The sequence below is a fragment of the Dioscorea cayenensis genome, chromosome 6 (assembly GCF_009730915.1).
Source record: "Dioscorea cayenensis subsp. rotundata cultivar TDr96_F1 chromosome 6, TDr96_F1_v2_PseudoChromosome.rev07_lg8_w22 25.fasta, whole genome shotgun sequence".
Classification (NCBI taxonomy): Eukaryota; Viridiplantae; Streptophyta; class Magnoliopsida; order Dioscoreales; family Dioscoreaceae; genus Dioscorea; species Dioscorea cayenensis.
This window is the reverse complement of record NC_052476.1, coordinates 15,207,826-15,233,208: the sequence shown is the minus strand read 5'-3', so window position 1 is coordinate 15,233,208 and position 25,383 is coordinate 15,207,826. Positions and strand designations below refer to the sequence as shown.

General features: G+C 41.2%; 1 protein-coding gene and 2 non-coding genes across 3 annotated transcripts; 2 read left to right on the top strand and 1 right to left on the bottom strand.

Moving 5' to 3' along the window:
- Positions 1 to 778: 778 nt before the first annotated feature.
- On the bottom strand, positions 779 to 885 carry LOC120264062. The gene has a single exon (XR_005537242.1). It is a non-coding gene; the product is annotated as a small nucleolar RNA R71 (small nucleolar RNA).
- An 11,742-nt stretch (positions 886 to 12,627) lies between these two features.
- Positions 12,628 to 13,693, top strand: LOC120263170. Its single transcript, XM_039271059.1, has 4 exons — positions 12,628 to 12,945; positions 13,042 to 13,380; positions 13,436 to 13,513; positions 13,640 to 13,693. Exons 1-4 carry the CDS (start codon positions 12,628 to 12,630, stop codon positions 13,691 to 13,693), a joined length of 789 nt encoding a protein of 262 aa, XP_039126993.1.
- Positions 13,694 to 25,067: 11,374 nt separating this feature from the next.
- LOC120264036 lies at positions 25,068 to 25,174 on the top strand. The gene has a single exon (XR_005537218.1). It is a non-coding gene; the product is annotated as a small nucleolar RNA R71 (small nucleolar RNA).
- The last annotated feature ends 209 nt before the right edge of the window (positions 25,175 to 25,383 follow it).

Here is a 25,383-nt window from a genome sequence, read left to right as displayed (position 1 = left end):
TTGTGTTTCTGAACACTATTCCCTGTGAATACCACTACCCACTCACCAGGGTATTTTATTACTTTGATAACTCGTGCAATTACGGTACACACACGCAAGGGTGTGTCAAGTTTTTGGCACCATTGTCATGGAATAGGCATTTTGGAAGCAGTTTGCACTTTGCTATTTTAGCTATTCATCACTTGTTCTATTTCACACTTTCTTATTCTTCCATCATTCTTATTTGTTTTTCTTTATTTGGTTGCAGCTCCAGTTTATGACCTAAGGAAACCCTTCGACTTTAGTTGAAGGTGATCTGGATATTGGAAGGAGAATCATAGAAGGGGAAAACAACCTGTACAAGAATAGTCTAATCAAGCTGAGATAGAAGGTGAAGGGTCTGATAATATGGCAGAACATAATGAGCAGCAGAGGACACTTTTAGATTATGCTAGACTCATAGTTCTTGGCACGTAGTTTAGTATTGTGCGGCCACCGATTATGGCTCAGAATTTTAAGCTCAATCCAAGTTGCATCCAGATGTTACAGCAGTCAGTATAGTTTAATGGTTTGGCCGATGAGGACCCAAACAACCACATTGAGAACTTATTGGAAGTGCGTGACATGCTCAAAATTAATAGAGTAATGGATAATGCTATCAAGTTGAGGGCCTTCCCATTTTTTTTGAAAGGGAGAGCAAAGCAATGGCTAGATTCATTACCTAGAGCATTGATCACTACATGGGAGGAGATGGTGGAAGCTTTTTTTTGCCCGATATTTTCCTCCCGATAAATCTGCAAAGCTTAGTAATGAGATATCTTCTTTTGTGCAAATAGAATTGGAGTCTCTTTTTGATACATAGGATAGGTTCAAGGAGCTCCTGCAGAAATGCCCTAAATATGAGTTCTCCAAGTGGATGATTATTCAAACTTTCTATAGTGGGTTAAACCCAAGCACAAAGCAGTTACTTGATGCTGAAGCAAGAGGTATCTTAGGAAGCAAGACCCCTGAAGAAGCCCGACATCTCATCGAAGAATTAGTTATGAACAGTTATCAGTAGAACACACAGGACAGATAGAAGGTAGTTGGACTTCATGACATCAATGAAGTCACATCATTGGCCGCCCAAGTTGAGTCATTGAGCAAGAAGTTGGACACTATAACTTCTCGTAGAGTGGTGGCCGTGATGAGTTGTACCGGGTGTGGGGGAGGACATGTGCCATCTGATTTCCCTATTTTGATTGGTGGTACCACTTCCGTAGAACATGTCGATTTTATAGGTAATGCAATGAGAGGGCAGGAAAATCCATATAGCAATACCTACAATCAGTAGTGGAGGAGCCACCCAAACCTTTCTTGGAATAATCAAGGGCAACAAAAGGTGATAGCACCACCAGTTTTCCAACAATAACAATAAGCCCCAAACATGGAGAATAGAGTTTCAGGGTTAGAAAACCGGATGGCCGATTTAGAGAAGCCTTTGACTAAGTTATCTCATAATCAGATAGAAGATTTCAATCAGTTGAAGCCATACTTCGTAACCACACCGCATCATTACACAACTTGGAGAATCAAGTGGTCCAAATTGCAAAGTCACTTTTGAAAAGACCTCAAGGGAGTTTACTTAGAAACACAGAGACAACCCCAAGGGAACATGTGAAGATGATCACTTTGAGAAGTGGTCGTGAAGTTTAGAGTAGACTCCCTAATGAGAAGACTAACGTTGAGTTACCCAAGGTCATGGAGGTTGAGGATAGAGCCAAAGAGAAGGAGATGGCACCTCCACCTCACAAGCCAAGAATCCCTTACACTTCAAGATTAAAGAATGACCAAAATAATGAGCGATACAAGAAGTTCTTGGGTCTATTTAAGCAGTTGCACAACAATATCCCATGAGTAGAGGCATTGTCTCAAATGCCTCGTTATGCAAAGTTTCTCAAGGACCTCTTGACCAACAAAAGAAAGTTGGAGGATAGTGCATCTGTGATCTTAGATGTCTCTTATTCAGCGGTGTTGTAAAAGAATATACCAAACAAGAAGAAGGACCTTGGAAGCTTTATCATTCTGTGCAACATTGGTAATTTGGGGGAAGAAAAGTCATTGGCGGATTCAGGGGATAGCATCAATGTCATACCTTATACATTCTTTCAGAAGCTAGGCTTGGGAGAGCCTAGGACCACTTGGATGACACTTCAATTAGCCGACCGAACAGTTAGACATTTAAGGGGCATCATTGAAGATGTACTTGTAATAGTTGACAAGTACATATTTCCTATAGACTTTGTGGTGTTGGATGTTGATGAGGATGCCAAGGTTACATTGATACTTGGGAGGATGTTCTTACGCACTTCCAAGGCTCTCATTAATATGGACGGTGGGAAGTTGACATTATGAGTTAGTGATGACAAGTTGGCATACCGCCTCGCAGAACCCATGTGACATTCTTTTGATTTTGATGATACATTGTATTTTCGAGACACTACTGATGAGCTAATTGATGAATACGTGCAGGAAATGTTGTGTCCGGACCCGTTTGAGGGCTTGCTAGAACAAGAGGTGGATAATGAAGAAGTTTTGACACTTGGTCTAGAGGATAAGGTGCAACCTGCCACGGGGATCATGAAAAGGATGGCCCAAAAGATGAAGCGAGCAAGGAAACATCACAAGAAGTGCCTGAAAGCTAATGGGGATGTTCAACCATGGAGTAAGGGTGATGAAGCCTTGTGTGGTAACAAGCTCAATAACTCTTCCTCTACATTGAAACAATTATGTGCATCATGCTTTCAGGTTGTAGGTTAGAGGGCAACCTTCATTGATGAGCCCCCGTGAGGTAAAAAGAGGTATATTAAACTTAGTGATGTTAAACAAGTACTTCTTCGGAGGCAACCCATGTATTTACTGTTTTTTAGGTTTTAGTTTAATACTTGCATGAGTAAGAGCTTGAGTGTTGGTGTCTTGATCTTTTACATGCTATTACTGTGCTTTTCTTATGGATTATCGGTGTTTTGGTGTGCTTAATTGTGATTGGAGTTTCTTAGACATTTGAGTGTGTTTTCCATGTTTCTCAGGTCAGTTTTCATAGTATCTGAAGGCTCTGAGTGTGTATAAGTGTGCAAAAAGTTTTCTACAGAGTCTGTAATTTTTTCTAAGTCATCCAGAGAAGACACACGGCCATGTGGAATTTCTACACAAGCATGCGTTTCCATTCAAAGCTCATCCCGAGAGGACACGAGCGTGTTGATCTCTACAGAGTTCTCAGACTGCATCCCGAGAAAACACAGGGGCTTGTGAACATCCCTGTGAACTACACACAGGATTTGGTGATTTTCACACGTCCGTTTGAAACTCTGCAGAGACTTCACTTCCATCTTGAGAGCACACAGGGGCGTGTGCGAGCCCCTGTGAGTACCGCTGTGAGAATCCACATGCCTGTGTAGAATTTCCACAGGGACATGTGGAACACTTAGCCAAATTGTCTGAAGGACAGAGAGGCAACAGGGGCGTGCGGGTGCCCCTATGGGTCAGGCACACGGGCGTGCAGAATTTCCACATTCTTGTGTAGATGCGTGCAGAGTCAATCATTGGATATCCCGAGAGCACACAGGGGCATGTGTCTGCCCCTATGAGCTCTCCTATGGAGTTACATGGGCGTGGTTAATTTCCACACGGCCGTGTGGATGCATAAAACACCAAGGGGCACGGCTTTTCTTCAAAACCTACTCGTGCCACTTCGTTCTTTCACTCCCAAAAACTCAGAGAACATATCTCTTGACTCTCCAGACCCCTCACCATCAATATATAGATGTTTGAGTGAGTTTCTGGCTATATTCAAGGATTTTTGTTCTCATTAGTTGGTAAGCCTCTTTCCCTCTTTCCTTCACTAAATCTTCATTTCTTTCAATTATTCTGGTGAATGTTGCTTCGATTTCATGCCTAAATGGTTGATGTATCCTTTTAGAAAGAGTTTCGAGTGAATTTTTGATGTATTTTTTAGATTTTTCGCATAGTAGCCGTGTGGTTTTCACGCCCCATGGATCCACACTGGCGTGTGGAATTTCCACACGACCGTGTGGATTTTTGTAGTATTGACTTGTGAGTTTGTTTGATTGATTTCTTTTTTAATTCTTACAGATATGGCTCCCAGATCGAAGAAAGTGGCCAACAAGCACCAAAGAGAGCCTTTCCCTAAGCCAGAACACATGGAGTTTGCCATCCCCGAGCACCAGGCTCGGTTTGAGCGAATATCGAAGCTCAAGTTTTGTCAAACGTGATTCCGAAACTTGAGCTCACTCAAAGAGATACACTTAGGGGATGAGATGGCCGACGAGGTGGAGGAGCTCCTCACTGTGGGCAATTGTCGTAGACTATTTTCTATCCTTGAACCGGCCATTCGCATGTTGACGCTTGAGGCATTGGTGTCATTTGAGTTTGATTGATTATACAGCAGTTTTGACACTATAGATGCTATTCAGTTCCATGCATTTTGTCAGTACCACAGCATGAGCATCACATAGTTTTTGATCCAACGGATTATATGATAAGGCCTTTACTGACACTGAGGAGTATGATCAATTACCGACCGATTATCCAGGTAGCTTGACTCCTCAGAGAGCATACAGGACATTATGTGGCCAGGGTCAGTACAAGCCAGGGGTCTCCAAGGTGACGTGCCTTTCTTGACCAATGTACCGATATCTCCATGCCATTCTTAGTAGGTCCTTTAACGTGCATGGTGACAGTACGGCAGTTCTGAGCCATCAGGAGTTGTTGTACATGTATTTGATGGTGCAAAGTGAGCAGATCCACCTTGGGCACATTTTGGCAGAGTACCTGAGGCATCAGTGGCAGTATGCCAGGGTGAGAGTGATCTTCTCAGGCCCATACATTACTAGACTCATCATCGGGATAGGTTTATTAGACGCGATCAGGAAGCCCGAGAAGATGATAGTGACGTCTCCCCTCGGCTTAGAAACCATATGGTTGATGAGGATGATCCGCCGGTACAAGAATGGAGTTTATGTGATGATCATGCCCCCACCTAAGATAGTTGAGGCCGAGGATGACACAACAGAGGGGTATCAGCCAGCGCAGGAACCCTAAAAGGTGTAGATGGATACTAAGGTACCACCTGCAGCACAGGAGCCATCTCTGTTGTGTATGTTGCGAACCACACAGAGGTGATAAGAGTGAGACGCGACCTCCCCATTTCCTCTAGCATCCCCAGCACCACCAATTGCATCACCATCACTACCACCACCATCATCTGCTGATCCACTAGCAGCACCACCATCATCATCAACAGCAGTAGCAGTAGAGACAGCACAACATGACACTTATGCTTGAGGCATCTATTATGTTTTTTTATGTTTTTCGTATTTTACTTCTGCATTTATTTTGGACTTATACTACTCAAAAAGGATCTTCCTTATGAGTTTATCTTTTGTTTTCAATTGCTTCGAGGTGTATTTCATTTTTGTATCTATATAGACTCGAGTTTATTTTGTTTTTGTTGAGCTCCAATAAACCCCCATGTGTATACATGCAGATGGTCTTGTGAGTGTGGAATTTTAGGAATAGTCATTGGCACGGTCAATGTGACATTCACATGGCCATGTGTGCTCCACAACACATTGGAACTCAACTCTCATTGAAATTAGCTCCATCAAACGTACCATTAGGAGTTAAGGGGAGTATTGTTTCAATTGCCCATCTCCACACATGTTTTGATTGCTTTATATATTTTATTGTGCTTACATGCGCACATTGAGGGCAATGTACATCTTAAGTGTGCGTGGGGTGGGGAGGGGGGAGAGAGTTCGCATTACAGATGTTCTATACTTTTGCGTTCATTGTGCATGCTCATGTAGCCAATGGTGGTTCACCTTAGTTGCAATAGTTGTATTCTTAAGTTTAGGAGAATTTTTAACATTGAAGGTTCTCATGCTCTAGTTTTTACTTGAAGTTGTTTAGGAATTTTTGCCCGATCGACACTTGTTGCACTACTCACTCATTAAACCTTGTGGAAACTCAAGTTCGATGTTTAAGAGACTGTTTTAGTTGTTTCTTGTTATGATTTCTTTAAATATATATATAGATATGTTTGTTTGTTTGTGTATTGGGGAGTGGAAAGAGCTACCACCTATGAAGTATGAAGCTACTCTCATAAGTCAAATACTAGTTATGCCCTAATGAGAGAAAGAGCTATCTCATGGGATAAGTGAAATCCACTACCCTAGTAGAAAAAGCTACCACCTCGAAAGTCTGAAAGCTACCTTAGCGGCCGCATAAGAAAGGGCTACCTTAGAGGATGTGTGAAGCTACTATCTTCTCTTTTCTTTTTGTACATAAATAAGTCCCACTTACTTAGAGCTTTGAGGAGCATACGTTTGGTTGACTTGAGTTAGTTTACACACACTTAAACGATATCCGGTTGTTGTTCTTTTTTATTTAAATTTTTAGCTAGAGCATTGATTTTTCTTATTCAGTGTTGAAAATTTTCCCTACTTGTAGAATGCATCTTTTGCATGCTTTCGGTGAACCTAATGCAAGCACTTTCAATTTTTCCTTCTTGGATGCTTTCATGTTTTATCTTTGCTTGAGGACAAGTAAAAGCTTAAGTGTGGGGGAGTTTGATAAGTGCTTGTCATAAGTAACACGAAGTATTCGTTTCTTACATTGAGCATTACTTTTCTCAGACTTTATCGCTTATTTTTTGTGTATATGTGTTCTTTTGTGCATGTAGGGTTGTGGAGATAATTATGGAAGAAAGAAACCAAAGGTAGATCATGGATGCATTTGTTGATAAAGTCTTGAAGTGAACAAACGTTAAGACAAAAGTTATGCTCAAAGACATGTGAGTATGTGCCAACCTCCATTGTGCTCGAGCGGAGACATTAATTGGTGGGGTACAAAGGTAGTCACACTCATGTGTACTGACTTGTGCAATGCTAGAAAGATCTTCGTCAATGTGGTTTAGTTGAAGATGTGACGCGATCTACCACATGGATGTGTTCCCATTCATGTGGCCTCGATGAAAAGTGTGGGTTTAGGAGTATTTTGGTGAAGCACTGTAGCAGTTTATTGTACAAAATCACTGTAGAACTTACTGTTCATAACTCGTAGGAAATCAACTTTTGGAGATTCACATAGGCGTGTGGAAATTCCACACACCCATGTGGTTGCCGGATTCCAGTCTTATAAAAGCAGCGATTTCAGAATCTTTTTGGAATCTTTTTTCTTATCTTTTTTACACCTTTGGAGGTGCTCCTGCTAGGGATTAGGAGAGGCTTTGGCTAGGTCCTTAGAGTGGTTCTACAGCTTTTGACATCGCATTTCTTCTAAAAATAGTTATTAGAAGAGTTTTGATCAGTATCGATTTGGCGAGGTGTGCCCTAGGCTTGACAATGGAACCCTTGGAGAAGATGAGGCAACTCCACAAGACCATCAACACAGACTACAAGGGGGTTTTACTCATGAATTTCACGCTTTTACATTAGATTTTATTATTGATTGTATCATGCTACATTTGATTTCATCACGATGGTTGTTGTTCATCGAGGAATGATCATTGTGATACCCGACCGTTGTGAAACATTTCTATGCATTAGTCTATTTCAATGGAAATTTACATAAAACTATTCTCCAAGTATCATTAAATAATTTCATGCTATTTAAACTTTATAAAATTGAGATTTAAAAGGTTTTTAAGGTTTCTTACAAAATCGGCAGAAAAGAGAGAGTTTTTTCTGCGGTGATAATTTAGTAGATGTGGTGCTAAATTGAGTGGAAACAAGCCCATGCTCCTTGGAATCACTAAGCATAGATCAGGGAAGGGTCTCTAGTGATGTGGCAAAGAGGAAAGTGAGTTTTGAGTGAGAATGGCCAAGAATCGGCCATCAATGAGCCTATATCTTCCCTTAACAGGGTTAAGAATGGCCAAATAATGGCCGTTGTTCATGCAATTAGTATCTTCAAGGCACCACGGCCATTATAAGCCCGTTATGGGGACATTGTCAACTCGGTTGGGGCTTAAAATTTTTGAAGTGTTGGAAACGGCCATTCTAGGGCTCGTTGTTTTTGCCATGGCCTTACAACGGCCTTGGCAAAATCGTGCCAGACCTCTGGAAAACCCAGACTCATGGAAAGCTCAGTGGAACAGCTATGATAAGTTACCATGGCAGTCATAATGGGCATTGTAAGCCCATTACAAACTCACTTAACTTTTCCAGAAAAGCATAACTCTCTGCCTAGGCATCACAACAGGTAAAACGGGTTTACCATGCCCGTTGTGATGCTCACAGTGAAAAACTAAAGATTTTTCCTATGTAAAACGACATGAAAACAATTCCTACTTATAATATTAGATTCCCCAATCATGTTTTGGTCATAAAATTCAGTAGGGGTGAGTCAATTTCACACTTTCAAAATAATTACCACTTCTTATATTTTATTAACTACAAAAAATATTGAAAACTAAGAGTAAATGAACTAAAGCCTAGAAAACTGCTTGGGTTGCCTCCAAAGAAGCGCTTGTTTTATGTCACGAGCTTGACGTACCTGTTCTTACCTTAAGATGATTCTGATAGGTTACTTGAAGCATGTGGGAAGCCTTTCCTTCATTACTTTTTTTTAAAGTACTTGACTATGTTGCCTCAATAGTTTGTTTCTCCTTTAGTTGTACCTTCCTCCACACCTTCTTTGTTGATGCAGCTCTCACATTACTCCCTCTATTATTCCTCTGAAGTCATGGTTTTGCTAGTTGTATCTATCCTTCCCCAAGCTGCTCCTCCACCTATTCACAAGGAGGGTTCACCATGTGCAAAATCATCCATGAAAAGATCAGGCTCGTGTGCAAAATAACATTCATCATCTTGGTTTATTGAGTACGTCATGGCACTTGGGAGTTGGTACACCACTTCTTCATCTTCCACTTTCAATGTCATCTTTTCATCTCTCCAATTGATGAGGGCCCCAAATGTATTAAGAAGGAAGGGTCATCTAAGAATGAGTGGGGTCACTACATCCTCATCTATGTCAAGAATTACAAAGTCTATAGGGAAGACAAGTTTTTTCACAGTTACAAGTACATCTTCCACAATTCCCCGCGGTCTCCGTAATGACCTATCAGCCAACTGCAAGGTCATTCTTATCGGTCTCAGCTCTCCCAATCTAAGCTTCATGTAAATGGCGTATGGCATTACGTTTATTCAAGATCTTGAATCGATGAGTGCATTTTCTTCCATGCTATCACCCAATAAGTTTCCAAGATCTCTTAACTTTGTCAGTATCTTTTTATCCACGATGGTGGAATAATTCCTATTGGGAGCTACCATGTTGACCCCTTCTAACTTCCTTTTGTTGGTGAGCAAGTCCTTAAAAAATTTGGTATACTTCAGTATTTGGGATAATGCTTCCACTATGGGGATATTTATATAGAGTTGCTTGAAAATAGTCATTAATTTCATAAACTGCACATCCACCTTATCGGCTTTTAGTATGGAAGTGTAATGAACTTCAGTTTTAAATTCTTGAATTGTGGGTTGAGTTGGTGATGACTCTTTTGGTTCTTCCTCAACTGCTTCCTCTTCTTCTTCCATGGATTCCTGTGAAGTAATAGGGCCTTCCTATATGGTTTCCGTCTCTATTACGACACTAGGTCCCTTAGCAGCCCTTGGCTTGATGGCCTTACCATTGAAGAGAGAGATAGCCTTAAGTTGCTCCCTTGGGTCTGCTTTAGTGTTGCTTGGGAGGCTTCCTTAAGATCTTTCAATACTAGCTCTTCCCAACTGTCCCACTTGATTTTCGAAGTTCTTGATTGACGCTTGAATGTTTTATAATGTCATATGAAACTTGTCCATTCAAACATCGTTACTAGTCATATACTTGGCAAAAACATCTTCTATGGAGAGTGATGAGTGCAATGCATATCATGTTTTCTTACCGTCAATTTATGCTTTTGCTTGTCTTATAGCACATCTTTGTATATATTAGGTATTATTCTGGGTATATTTGCTCATAATGTAGGAATTGTGGAGCTCAATTTAACTAGGGGTGAATCAGGTCATCGAATGATAGAAATTGGAAGGTATGCTTAGTGTTCAAGCTCAACACGGGCAAAGCATAGTCATGCTCTATCCCCCTGAATCTCCTAGCCTGGTGTGGACCAAATGAAGAAGCTTATAGGGGAAATGACACCCGGGCGAACATGGTCGAAGCATGATCGTGTCCCTTCCCCTGAATCTTTTAGGTTGGAGTTGTTACTCTTCTCAAAGGGGGGAGCATGTGCAGGGGGCTCCTAGCACGATCATGCTTATGGAAACACGTGGCCAGCACGACCGCAGTTTCTTCCACTGAAAATCTCATGTGAACACTTAATCAATTCACTCAAAAGTAGTCCAATGGAAACATGGTTTAAGAACGATCATGCTTAGGCCATGTCGAGCTCAAAGATAGCCTTTTTAACTCAAGTTTTTAGGTTTTTGCTCTCTTCTTTGTTCGAGGACTCAACTCTCGACCTAGAAGACACTGAAGAAGGTGAAGATCAGGCTTCACCAAACACTCTAAGATGATTAAGGAGGAGTCTGAGGCACAAGAGAAGTGGGGTTGAGCATACGGGGCTCAGCACGAAAGATCATCTCGAGTAGAAAGGAGCCATGTCTTGTTTCTCTTGCTCTTCATTTAAGTCTTTCTTGTTGTACCCATCCATGAGGGCCTAACTGTGGACGGCACCCCGAATTGTTGAACTATGTGTTTTTGTATGCTTGACTACTTGATTTTGAATGATTACGGAGTTCTTTGAGTTATTTGTGTTTAATCTTGTGTTTGCTTATCTTGATGGCTTGAATTGCACAGTTGCCTTGGTAATTTAGTTATCTTGGCATTACATTGTGTGTTTGAGATCCATAGATACAATATTTCTTTAGGGCACACATTTGAATCATGGAATGTACTTGGTAATCATTTTAATCAAGTTAGCATACTATCACCCAAAGGAATCATCTCAGGGCATTGCTCTCTTGTACTTGAAAACACAATCCTAATCTCTGATTTCTACCATCATTCCCTCCTTCACTATTAGTTCTTAATTAAATCCTTTACCACTTCTTATTTAACTGAACATCAAAAGATAGATTAGTACTTTAAGTCCGGACCCCAAGGTTCGACCACCCTACCCCTTAGGGGTTATCACTATATTACTTGTGTACGACACGTGCACTTGCAGAGAACACATTAAGTTTTTTACGCGATTGCCGGGGCTGGTAACTTTTAGGAAAATATGGATTCTAGTGATTTAGTTTCTTAATAATGTGTATGTTTGTGAATATTTGTGGATATTTGGTCTCTTGTTTGTTTTGATTTCATTATTTTTGATTCCTTACCTTTTTCATTCTTTTTCATTCTTTGAGATCACCATGATTTATCTTGTAGGACATTGGCACAATCGTATGACCCTTGGTAGTACCTCCTTACCATTGGTAAATCCTGATCCAAAAATTGAGATTAATTTTTGAAGAGAGATCAGACAGATTAATTTGAGTGAAACCGTGTCCAATGAACAACAAAGTATCTCAAATTATGCCCAATCAAACTTGGAGGGAATGAGGTCTAGCATTGTTCGGCCTCCAATTGCGGCTAACAATTTTGAACTAAACCCCAATCATAATCAATTGTTGCAACAAATGTGTGAGTATGACAGGTTTCAATATGAGGACCCATATGAGCACATAAGAACTTTTCTCAAGATTTGTGATACATTTAAGATGAACAACGTCTCTGAGGAGGCTGTTCACCTTCAACTCTTTCCATTCACATTGTGAGGAAGGGCTAGACAGTGGTTAAATTTCTTACCGAAATGGTCATTAACAATATTGAAGCAAACCTCGGATACCTTTATCACAAGATATTTTCCTTCTGCTAAGATCATTAAGTTGAGAAATAACATCTCCTTCTTTACACAGTTTGAGTCCAGATCTTTGTGTGACACTTGGGAAAGGAATAAGGAAATGCTGAGAAAGTGCCTACCGCATGGAATTGTGGAATGGATGAAAATCCAGATTTTTTATAATGGGCTAAACATATCTACCAAGGAGATGCTTGATGCAGCCTCCGGGGGGACCATTATGCAATAAGCAACCGAGTGCAGCATACACTTTCATCAAAGAGATGGCAAGCAACGGCTACTAATGGACTTCTGAGAGAAGCAAATCAGTCAAGGCGGCTGGAATCTACCAAGTAAATGTTGTCACCAAATCGGCTACACAGGTTGAAGCTATCATGAAACGATTGGATGCAATGAAGTCAATCTCCTAAGTCAGCGGATCGTCGAGAGATAGTTGGGCACCCCCACATGAGACCAGTAACTCTACTGTTATGGTTACAGTATAATTTGAACTGGTGGACTTTGTTGCTCAAAACCACCAATTCCAGAATAACCCATACACCAACACGTATAATCCGTGGTAGAAAAATCACCCCAATTTTTCATGGAGCCAATTGGGACAAGGGCAGGGGCAACAACAAAATAGAGGTCTTTCACCAAGCAAGCAATCACCATAACCCTCGTCCTCCTCGAATTCGATTGCTGAACTCACCAGGTTGATCAGTCAGTTTATAAAGGGTACAGAGAGTCGTCTATTGAATAATGAAGAGATGATTAGAAACACAAATGCCATAGTTTGGAATCTGGAGCACCATATGGCTCAAATGTCTAAATTGATTGAGGAGAAGCTTTCAGGGTCACTTCCTAATACCACTAAGATCAACCCAAAGGAATCCCTTAAGGGTGTGTCCTTGAATAGTAGGAAGCAACTTCGAAATTATGTTAACAAAGAAGCTGAAAAAGATGTTGAGCAATCTAACATTGTTGACCTTGAAGCTCCACTTGATGAAAAAGAAAAGACAATCGATCAAGGTAAGGAGAAGAGTGCACCACTCGTGTATCAACCTAAGCTCACTTATCCTACGAAGGTGAGAAAATATCAACAAGATGAGTAATATAAGAAATTCCTTGACATGTTTAAGTCCTTGCACATCAATGTCCCATTTGTTGAAGCTCTTGCTCAGATGCCGAGATATGCTAAATTTTTGAAAGAATTGCTCACAAATAAGAGAAAGCTAGAAGATATGTCATCAGTAACACTTAGTGAGGAGTGTTCAGCATTGATCACTAACTCCCTCCCCAAGAAGGAAAAAGACCCCGGAGGATTAATCATACCTTGCACAATTAGTGGTTTGATCGATGAAAAGCTACTTGATAATTTGGGAGCAAGCATAAATCTCATGCCATACAAAATATTCCAAAAGCTTGCCCTTGGAGAGTCGAAGCCCACTCCAATGACACTACAATTGGCTGATAGATCCATCAGACAACCACGAAGAATCATGGAATATGTTTTAGTTAATGTACATAAATTTATTTTTCCAATGGACTTCATCATTTTTGGATGTTGATGACAAGGTTGAAGTGCCATTAATTCTGGGTAGACCATTCTTGGCAACATCCAAGGCCCTTATTGATGTCAAGGATGGTCGAATGGTACTTCGAGTGAGGGAAGATGAAGTGATATTTAAACTCTAGGATTCTATACGTCACACAATTGACTTTGATGATACTTGTTACTTAGTGGATGCTATTGATGATTTGGTTTCTGACTATGTGCAGGACATGTTCATGAAGGACGAGTTAGCTGAGCTACTTGAGGACAACCCTCTTTAGGAGGAAGTCACGTAAGAGGGAATTTAGGATTCACAATGCTTAAATGTGGCGAGGATGGAGGTAGCTGTACTCCTCGAGCCACCAATAAAGAAAGTGTTTCGAGCAGCTCGTTGGCGGAAGAAAGGGATCACGAAGAAGAAGAAACAACCCAATTTTCGACCGGCTCCTAATTATCTAAATTGATGGACCTTTGGTGAGACTAGTTTAATCAATTCATTACTGCCATATTCTTACTTTTGTACCCCAGGTAGTGATGTGGGGCCTCGATGTCACAAGCCTCCCTAAGTTCTCAATAGGTACATCAAGCTAGTGACACTAAACAAGCACTCTTTGGGAGGCAATGCAAGTTATTGAGTAGATTTTTTTTGTTCGTGTTTTTTTGTTATCATTTTCCTTTTATTTGATTTCCCTTATCACCACCTCCACTGTGATTTATCTTGTTGTTAGACTCTCAGTTTGTATTTCTGAGTTATTGTGGAACTGAGACTTTCACAAATTGAACTTGTGAGATAACTTTGATTAATGCTGAGTAGGACTTTTGCTTTGAACTTTTTCAGTGCAAGAATGGGAAGAGCACACCCCTTCTTATCCCACTGATTATCAATTGTTTTAATTTTTAGAGATCTTCAAGGCAAGCATGGGCTAAGCATGAGCATGCCTTGAGCTTCAGCATGATAAGCATGATCTGTGCACGCTCGTGTTTCCCTTCTCGTTGGTTCTCATTTTTTTCTTGGGATTTTTAGGGGGAAGCTCGTACTGAGTGCACAAACATGCTGGGAGGGTAAGCACGAACGGCATGCGCTTGACATGATCATGTCTCACTCCTCAAGGTTTTGATGAGTTTTCTTGAGATTTTCAGGGGGAGATACACATCTTATGCACGATCGTGCTTACCTCAAGCTTAGTGCCTAAACCCTGTGTGCTCTGAGCACGCACGTGTCACATGTGTGCTCGGTCATGAATGTTTGGCTTCCATTGTTTCACTTTAAAACCTAGCCACCAGCCGCGTTATTTGAACTCATTCTTTTGACCGTTCCTCTTCTCGGCTTTGATTAATGGTTTCTCTGAGTTTGTATCTTGTTTCTTGTCGAATCTTCATCGCATCGATTGTTGTTTTGTTCATCCACTTCGGTAAGTCTTCGGCATTTTGTTGAGTTTCATTCAGAGAATTTTTTTCCTCTTCTTGTCATTTCTTGGATACCCTAGTCTATCATTATCAATATTGAGGTATTTCCCTAAATGTATAGGTATTTTTGGTATAGTCGCTGTGTGCATCTCTGTAGGGACAATGATTGTTTTGGGACATGATCATGTTTCTAATCTTTGCACAATCGTGTCCTCTCATTTATGCATGAGAAGAGTGTGGTGCACGATCGTGTCCGATAATACAACACGCTTTTAGTGCGCCTTGCATGATCGTGCTCCACTTGTTTCCTTATGTTCACTATACTAATTTTACTCCTCTACTTTATAGATAATGCCAAGGAAGCATACCTCAACCGGTCCTATCAAGTAACTGTCGAAGCAACCCCGAGTGGAGGCATCCACACTTGATGCTAACTACACACCAACGTTTTATTGTACAACACATCAGGATCGATACATTTGTTTATCCCGCCGCCATTTTGGTGAATCCCGGGAGACTGATTGGGATATTTTCCTGGAGGTGGGACTCAACAAAGAAGTTCAGAAATTGCTGACTGTCAGAGCATGGTAGCAGTTATTCCAGATCACAGATAACACTTACAAGCAGTTGGCCCTCGAGGTGTTATCTACTTTTGAGTTGTCCCATGGCACCATCGCATTCCATCGAGCTGATTTTATACAGTTCCAAGTCTACGGGGCCTTACAGTGGATGAGGTTGATGGAGTTCTCAGTTTGGCTAGGATTATATGATATGGAGTTTACCCAAACTCTTGCTTATGATGAGTTGTTGATTTCCCGACCACCTGGGGATTTTGTGGAGGAGGCGTGGCGACGGTTGGGTACTACACCTATTAATGATCCTCGTCAGACCAAAGCCACCACTCTTCTCTCATTGGCACTTCGGTACATCCATTATCTCCTCAATCATTCTCTTACCGGGCACGACGCCCACCTGGGATTTTGATTTTTTATTAAGCATGGTAAATGTTTTCCACTTACATTTAGCCTATGAGATGGCAGTCTTATTGAACATCAATGAACGGATCCTTGCATTAGAGCCCTATTCGTCGGCCCCTACATCACCTGTGTTATCCAACGTATGGGCCTACTTCAAGGGACTGATCGCAAGAGGATTGTCAGGGGTTTTGCAGCAATGTCCTTGGAGACTCTGAGGTCGATGGGGATGCTTTAGCGTGTTCACGCCGCTAAGGGAGTGATGTGTTCTCCGTAAGTATATGGTTCGCACACAAGTAATATAGTAGTACCTCATGAGGCGTAGGGTTGTCGAACCTCAGGGACTTGACTAAAAATACTAATTTAACACTGATCTCTTATAACACTTAAATAGGTAATGAAGTTGAGCAAAATAAAGAACAATTTAAAGAAAGATACGGAAGAGAAAAGATGGAAATAAAGGCGATTGGATCAAGTGTTAATAGAAGAGAATAATGCCCCGGGATGTTCTCCTTGCACTCGGGAATGCTCACTCACCCTCAAGTTCTATCAGGTATATTCTAGGGTTCTAGTGTGTACTCAGTAGTAATTGGTAGCTATGGTTCTCATATACACCAAGTTTTGCTAAGGTAACTATGGCCTCTTACACATTAAGTTTTGCAATCACGCAAGGTAATCACAACTACGGTACTCCACACATCAAGTTGTACCCAAGCAACTGTGCAAATCAAACACATCAAGTTATACCAACAAAAGATTAACACAAGAACCAAAAGAACTCCATAGATCAAAATAGTGTAAGTGTTATTAGCATCCAAAGTACAAAGATTTAGAGAAAAAACTAGATCTAGAGAAAGAACTCATGACTCCCATCACTCTAAGATTTGCCTCTGATGTCAAGCTCCTTGTGCTAACACCACTTCTCTTGTGCCTCCAACTTGCTCGTTTACACCTTAGAAGGTGTGGATAAGCTTGACCTTCATCCTCATCAAAGTCCTCCTGGTGGAGAAGAAGATCCCCGAACTAAGATGAAGAGAAAACCCTAAAAACTACAGTTAAAAAGGTGCTTTTTGGGCTCGAACCAGTCTACGCACGGTCGTGTCTTAGACCGTATCATGTTGGGGGTGACATAAGTGACAAGGAGTGTCTCAGCCTGAAAAATCCGGTGGTAAGGACACGATCGTGTTATGACCATGCAACACTATAACATAATCGTGTCATGGTCACCCAGCTCGTGTCAATAATTTTCCAATGAATTCACCGATGGTCTTGGTTTTTCGGGGGCATTGACACGACCGTGTCTTGATAGTGTCGATCTTGCAAATATCCTTCAACACCGAAATCTCACTGAGTCAACAATGGGCTGAGAACTTCAGGGGGTATGACACGCGAGCGTGTCCCGCCCATGTCAAGCTTGAACATTTGAACTCCTATAGGATATTTTCATCCTGAATTTGCGCCAAATTATACTGAGCCCCTGATTTATGCACATATGACAAAAGTACCTATAATAGAACTGCTCATGTATAAAAATACACTTGAGAACAAGTAAAATAATAAAATTAATGTATGAAAACATGTATGCAAAGTTCACTCGTCAAATACGCCAACACTTGAGTTGTTGCTTGTCCTCAAGCAGCCATCAAACATTCAATAAAAAAGGAGATGAGTGTGATGCTTCTAATTGACAATGCCCTTTGCTTGTGTACCGCAAGTGCATGGGTTATCGATGTAATAAAAGTACCCAGGTGAGTGGGTAGTCGTATCCACAGGGAATAGTGATTAGAAACAAAAGATTTTCTATTTAACTATGGTGAAGATGAATCAATAGTGGTGCAAACAATATCAATGTGAAAAAGAAAAGAAATAAAGAAAACAAGAGAGAGAGACGCAATAAAATGAGAGTAGAGGAAATCGATAGGAGGTGGGGCACTCGGACATTGCTCACCCTAGGACTATTGCTTCAAGTGCAAGACTAATCATTATGTCTTCCAATTGATGTCTAATGAATTGAGGAAATCCTTTAATACACTATCCTAAACATAAGGTCAACCATAACTAACCCTACACTATGCCCTGGTAGAAAAATCGCTTAGTCTCAACACCTCACACTGTACAAGGTTGCTTAAAGCTCTAGGGACTCCAAGTGATAAACCATATTCTCTAATCTAGATCTAACCCTTTGGTCTAGGCGAAAAAAACCTAGTCACAATTAAGCCGCAGAAGTAAGGATTACTTCAATGCTTCACTCTATTAGTTGTACAACTAAGTCCAACGGAGTTCCTCTCTTAGCACTTCACTCTATCATGACCACAAAGAACTCTTAAAACACATAGGTAGGATAAATCACACCGGAAGAAAAAGGGGATGTTCTGCTACCTCTCAGCTCACCCTCTCAACCCTCTCTAACCTAGCTTTGTCTAACCCTCATGGTGTGTTACTCATCCACAAGGATTACCAAGATGGATTCTCAACCCTAGTGTCACTCTAAAGGAAAATCAACTCAACAAGCATTCAAGATTGGAACTCAATTAGAACATCAATTAAAGAAACATAATGAAAGATCAATGAAACAAAAGTATCCTAGGGTTTACAAGTCCGAGCACCCACTAGGGGTTTAGCTCTCCATGGAGCAAGATACAATTAATAATAAAATCAATTGTAAAAATAAGCAATCCATAAGTAAAACCACTTTAGTATCAGTGTCAATGGCCTAGTGGAGTAGCCTCGTCTTCTTCAAAGGTTCCTTCGTCGAGCCTAGGGCACACCTCGCCTAATCGAAGCCAACAAAAGTTTCCCCAAAAACTATCTTCCGAAGGAACATGGTGTTGAAGGCTATAGAACCACTCCAAAAGCCTTGTCAAAGCCTCTCCAAACCATAGCCTCGAGCGCCTCGAAAGATGAGGAAGAGATAGGAAAAGGGTTGCAAAAAAGGATTACCAAAACGTCATAAGTCGCGGCTTTAAATAGGCTGGAATCGGGCATCTACACGGGCATGTTGAATTTCCACACGCCCATGTGAATTTCTGGAACTTTAGTTTTCTGCGAGCTGTGAATAGTAACTACTACAATGATTTGCTACATTGATCCGCCAAAATGTTCCCGAATCCACATTCTTCATCGAGGCCACATGAATGGCCACACATCCATGCGGTAGATCACATTGCATCTTCAATAATGTCACAATGATGGAGATCTTCCTAGCCTTGCACAAGTCAGAACAGATGAATATCACTGCCTTTGTGCCCCTACAAATCATGTGTTTGCTTGAGCACAATGGAAGTTGGCACACAGTCACATTTCTTTGAGCATAACTTGTGTCTTCACGTTTGTTCACTCAAAGATTTTATCAACAAAGTGCATCCACGATCTACTTTTGGCTCTTTTCTTCCACAATTGTCTCTACAACCCTATATGCACAAAAGAACAGAAATACACATGTATAAGCGATAAAATCTGAGAAAAGTAATGCTCAATGTAAGAAAAGAATGCTTCATATTACTAATACACAAGCACTTATCAAACTCCCCCACACTTAATGTTTTGCTTGTCCTTAAGCAAAAATAAAACATTAAAGCATCAAAGAAGGAAATCTTGAAAGTGCTTGGCCTTAGGTTCACCAAAGCATGCAAGGGAAGCATTCTACAAGTAAGGAAAATTTTTTCCACTGAATAAGAAAAATCAATGCTCTAGCTAAAAACTCGAATCAAAAGGACAACAAACCGGAAATCATATAAGTGTGTGTAAACTTACTCAAGTCAATCCAACATGTACTTCTCAAAGGTTAAAGTATAAAGGACTTATTTATGTACAAAAAGAAAGGAGAAGGTAGTAGCTTCACACATCCTCTAAGGCATCCCTTTCCGAAGCGGCCGCTAAGGTGGCTTTCACCCTTTTGAGGTGGTTGCTCTTTCTACCTAGGTAGTAGCTTTCACTCATCCCATAAGATAGATCTTTTTCTCATTAGAGAATAACTAGTATCCGACTTATAAGAGTAGCTTCATACTTTATAGGTGGTAGCTCTTTCCACCCCCACTGAACAAACAAACATAACCTTTTTTTTTCAAAGAAATGAAAGCAAGAAACAAACTAAAACTAGTCCCTTAAACGTCGAACTTGAGTTTCCACAAGGTTTAATGAATGAGTAGTGCAACAAAGTGTCAATCAGGCAAAAATTCTTAAAAAATCAAGTAAAACTAGAACATGAGATCATTCAATGTTTAAAATTCTCCTAAACTTAAGAATACGACAGATGCAACTAAGGTGAACCGCCATTGGCTACATGAGCATGTACAATTAAAGCATAAGTAAAAAACATGTGTAATGTGAACTCCCCCCCACACTTAAGATGTACATTGCCCTTAATGTACGCATGCAAGCTCAATAAACAATAAAGCAATCAAAAATATATGTAGAGGCGGGCAATTGAAATAATACTCCCTTAAACTCCTAATGCTAAGTTTGATGGAGCTATATTCATTGAGAGTTGAGTTCCAATGAGTTGTGGAGCACACACGGCCATGTGAATATCACATTGACCGTGTCCATGACTAGTCCTCAAATTCCATACTCACAAGACAATCTACACATATACATAAGGGGGTTCAATAAAGCTCAACAAAAGCAAAAATAAACTCGAGTATATAAAGATATAGAAATGAAATACAACTCGAAACAACTGAAAATAAAAGATAAACTCATAAGCAGGATCCTTTATGACTGATACAAGTCCAAAATGAAATGCAAAAATAAAATATGAAAACAAGTAAAATAATAGACGCCTCAAGCATCAGTGTCTGCTGTTATCTGCTCTGCTGCTGTCGGTGAAGAAGATGATGCCGATGGATCAATCATTGCTGTTGGGACTGATGGTGGTGTTGGCGATAGAGGAGTATGGGGTCTCATCACAAACGAGGAGGTCGTGTCTCGCTCTAATATCTGTTGTAGGATATCGAGATGCGCCATAACCTCTGTGTGGTTCACAGCCTGTGTCGTGTAAACCTCAGTGATCTCAGTCCATAGCACCTCCACAATACTCTCAAGCCTCTCAAAATGATCATAGGCTCGAGAAGGAGATAGAATATGTACTTGAGATGGCTCCTATACGGTGGAAGGTGCCTCGATCCTATCGGCTCCTGCTGCGACACCTGCATAGGCTGAGAACCCTCTACTACCTCTCCCTCAGCTATCTCAGATGGGGGCATGATCATCACATAGACTCCTCATCTGTATCTCCTGACCATCCCCATTAATCTCATAGTCTCTATACCGAGAGGAGACGGTACAATAGCCTTCTCGGCTCCCCTGATAGCGTTTAACAAACCCATCCCCATGATGAGTCTGGTGATGTAGGGACCTGAGAATAGAGCGTCGATTTTGGCATACTAGCCCTGGTGACGCAAGTACTCGAACACAATGTGCCCCAGATGATTCAGCTCACTTTGTACCATGGAATACAAGTTCAGAAGCTCCTGTCAGATCAAAACACCTGTGTTGTCACCTCGGCCGCTCACTAATCTGCTGAGAACAGCGTGTATGTATCTGTAGCTCCACCGGGACAGGCACGTGTCCTTAGGCACTCCTGGCTCATACTGCCCCTATCCGCATAAGGTTCTGTACCCTCTCTTTGGGGTCAAAATACCAAGATAGTCTGTTAGTAACTGAGCGTACTCCTCTGTATCCGTGAATGCCTCATCATACAATCTAAGTCAGACCAAAAAATGGAAGACGCTCATGCTAAAGTGCTATCCAAATGCTCTAAACTGGATAGTGTCGATGCTCGAGAAGCAGCTATAAGAGCGATCGAACAAAAATGATGCAAATACTTCTAGTGTGAGCATATGAATCATCGGCCCCCGATTAGATAACAGTCTCCTCTAGCTACCCACTACAAATAGCTCCTTAATCTCATCGGTAATCTCATCACCTCGCTACGCCTTTCTCAGGGCACTCAACTCTAGAAAACAAGATTATCCAAACTTCAATTTGGACAAGCGCTCGAAGTGAGCTTGATGCTCGGGAATAGCAAAGTCCATGTGTTTTGGCTCTGGAGATTGTTCACGTGGACGCTTGCCGGCCTGCTTTTTCAAACTTGAAGCCATATGTCCAAGAATTGAACAAAAATTGATCAAATTAACCTAAAAACCTAATTCTGCAGAAATCCACACGGTCATGTGGAAATTCCACACGCTCGTGTGGATTCACGGTACGTGAAAACCGCACAACCACTATGCAAAAATCCCAAAAATACATCTAAAATTTTTTTTGAAACCCATTCTAAATCCCGCACCAAGCATTTAACATGTAAATGAGCAGTATTCACCAGATTTAGACCAAATAAATCAAGTTTGGTAAAGAAAAGAGGAATGAGGGTTTTCCGACAAGATAAAGATGAAAACTCGAATGTAATCCCTCTAAATCGACGGTGAGAATTTGGGACAGTGAAAAGGGTGTGCTTTATGAGTGTTTTGTAGTGAAAAGATGAAGAAACGCGAATAGATTTTAAAGAAAAACCACACCTCTTGGCGTTTTGTACATCCACAACGGCGTGTGGAAATTACCCACACTCGTGTGACTCCATAGGGGAGCTTCACAGGGGCAGTCACACGCCCCTGTATGCTCTCGGGATGACACACTTTGCCTTTGAACACATCCACATAGGCATGTGGAAATTCCCCACGTCCGTGTGCCCGAAACACAGGGCCACCCACACGCCCCTGTGGCTTCTCTGTCCACCTGAAAAATTTGGCTAAGTGTTCCACATGCCCCTGTGGAAATTCCACACGGGCATGTGGATACTCACAAGGGTACTCACAGGGACAGACACACGACCCCGTGTCTTCTCGGGATAGAGCTCTGAACTCTGCAGAGAAACACACACCCGTGTGAAAATTACCCATGGGCATGTGACCATCACAAGATCATTCACATGGGCAGACACACACCCCTGTGTCCTCTCGAGATGAGCTCTGAACAAAGACACACCCGTGTGGAAATTACACACGGTCATGTGTCTTCTCTAGATGACTTAGAAAAATTTACAGACTCTGCAGAAAATTTTTGCACACTTATACAGATACAAAGACTTCTTATATTATGAACAACTGACCAGAGAATCATGCAAAGCATGCTCAAATTACCAAGAAACTTTGCCAATCACAATTAAGCACAAGAAAACACCAATGATCCATGAGAAAAACACAGCAATAGCATGTAAAAGATGAAGACACCAACACTAAGCTCTTATTCATGCAAGTACTAAACTAAAACCTAGAAAATTAGTAAAGACTTGGGTTACCTCACAAGAAGCTCTTATTTAACATCACTAAGCTTGACGTACCTAACCTTTCCTCACGGGGGCTCATATATGAAGGTTTTCCTCTTACCTACAACTTGAAAGCATGATGGACATAATCGTTTCGAGATAGAGGGAGAGTTGTTGAGCTTGTTACCACATAAGGGTTCATCACCATTACTCCGTGCTTGCACATCCCCATTAGCCTTGGACCCCTTCTTGTGGCGTCCCCTTGCTCGCTTCATCTTTTGGACCATCCTCTTCATGATCCCCAGAATAGGTTACAACTTGTCCTTTAGACCAAGTGTCAATACTTCTTCGTTCTCCACTCCTTAGTCTAGCAACCCTTCATACGGATCTGGATTCATCATTTCCTGCATGTATTCATCAATTAACTCATCAGTATTGTAAAAAAAAAATATAAAGTATCATCAAAATTAATAGAATGTCGCATAGCTTCGGTGAGGCGGTATGTTAACTTGTCATCACCAACTTGTAAGGTCAACTCGCCGCCATCCATGTCAATAAGAGCTTTCGAAGTGCTTAAGAATGGCCTCCCAAGTATCAGCGGAACATAGACATCATCATCAACATCCAACACTACAAAGTCCACAAGAAATATGTACTTGTCAACTTTCACAAGTGCATCTTCGATGATGCCCCTCAGATGTCTAACCGTTCGGTCCGCCAATTGAAGGGTATCTAAGTGGGCCTAGGCTCTTCCAAGTCGAGCTTCTGGAAGAATGTGTAAGGCATGATGTTGATGCTAGCCCCTGAATCCGCCTATGCCTTTTCTTCACCCAAATTGCCAATGTTATATGGAATGATAAAGCTTTCGGGGTCTTCCTTCTTGTTCAGCATAATCTTTTGCTACACCACCGAACATGAAGCATTTAGAATCACAGATGCACTCTCCTCCAACTTCCTTTTGTTGGTTAAGAGGTCCTTCAAAAACTTTGCATAACGAGGCATTTGAGACAACGCCTATACAAATGGGATACTGATGTGCAACTGCTTGAATAGACCCAAGCACTTCTTGTATTGCTCATCATTTTGATCATTCTTCAATCTCGAAGGATAAGGGATTCTTGGCTGGTAGGGTGGGAGTGCCACCCCCTTCTCTTTTTCTATTTTCTCAACCTCCATGACCTTGGATGCTTCAACATTAGTCATCTCACTCTGGATCCTACCCTCAACTTCACGACCACTTCTTAAAGTGATCGCATTCACATGTTCTCTTGGGTTTGCCTCCGTGTTGCTAGGCAAACTCCCTTGAGGTCTTTTTGAGAGTAACTTCGCAATTTGTCCTACTTGATTTTCCATGTTATACAATGAAGCGCTATGATTGGGAAGTATGGCTTCAACTGATTGAAATCTTGTATCTGATAATGTAATGAACTTGGTCAATGCTTTCTCTAGGTCGGCCATCCTGTTCTCTAACCCTGAAACTCAATTCTATATGTTTGGGCTTGTTGTTGTTATTGGAAACCAGTTGGTGCAATCATCTTTTGTTTCCCTTGATTACTCCAAGAAAGGTTTGGGTAGCTCCTCCAACTCGGATTGTAGGTGCTGCTATATGGATTCCCTTGGCCTCTCATTGCATTCCCTACAAAATCCACTTGTTCCAACGAGAATGTGCCACCAATAGAAATTGGCCAATCAGATGGAACATGTCCTCCCCCACACCCAGTGCAACTCATCATAGCCGCCACTCTAGGAGAAGTTAGAGTGCCTAACTTCTTACTCAATGACTCAATTTGGGCTGCTAATGAGGTAACTACATCAATCTCATGAAGTCTGACTACCTTTTTTCTGTCTCTTGTATTCCACTGATAACTATTTATAGTCATTTCTTAAATGAGATGTCAGGCCTCGTCGGGGGTCTTACTTCCTAAGGTACCTCCTGCTGCAACATCTAGTAACTGCTTTATGCTTGGGTTCAAACCATTGTAGAAAGTCTGAATGATCATCCACTCGAGAAACCCATGTTGAGGACATTTCCACAGGAGCTCCATGAATCTATCCTATGTCTCAAATAGAGACTCTAATTCTGTTTGCACAAAAGATGATATTTCATTCCTAAGCTTCACGGATTTTCTGGGAGGAAAATATCGGGCAAGAAAAGCTTCTACCATCATCTCCCATGTAGTGATCGATGCTCTAGGTAATGAATATAGCCATTGCTTTGATCACCCTTTCATGGAAAATGGGAAGGTTCTCAACTTGATAGCATCATCTATAACACCAGTAATCTTGTGCATGCCGCACACTTCCAAGAAGTTCTCAATGTCATTAT

Coding starts and splice junctions, on each gene's coding strand:
- LOC120263170 (XM_039271059.1), top strand. CDS start 12,628: ATGATTAGAAACACAAATGCCATAGTTTGGAATCTGGAGCACCATATG. Junction 12,946..13,041: donor AGCTCACTTATCCTACGAAG/GTGAGAAAATAT, acceptor GCTCTTGCTCAG/ATGCCGAGATATGCTAAATT. Junction 13,514..13,639: donor ATGTCAAGGATGGTCGAATG/GTACTTCGAGTG, acceptor GACTATGTGCAG/GACATGTTCATGAAGGACGA.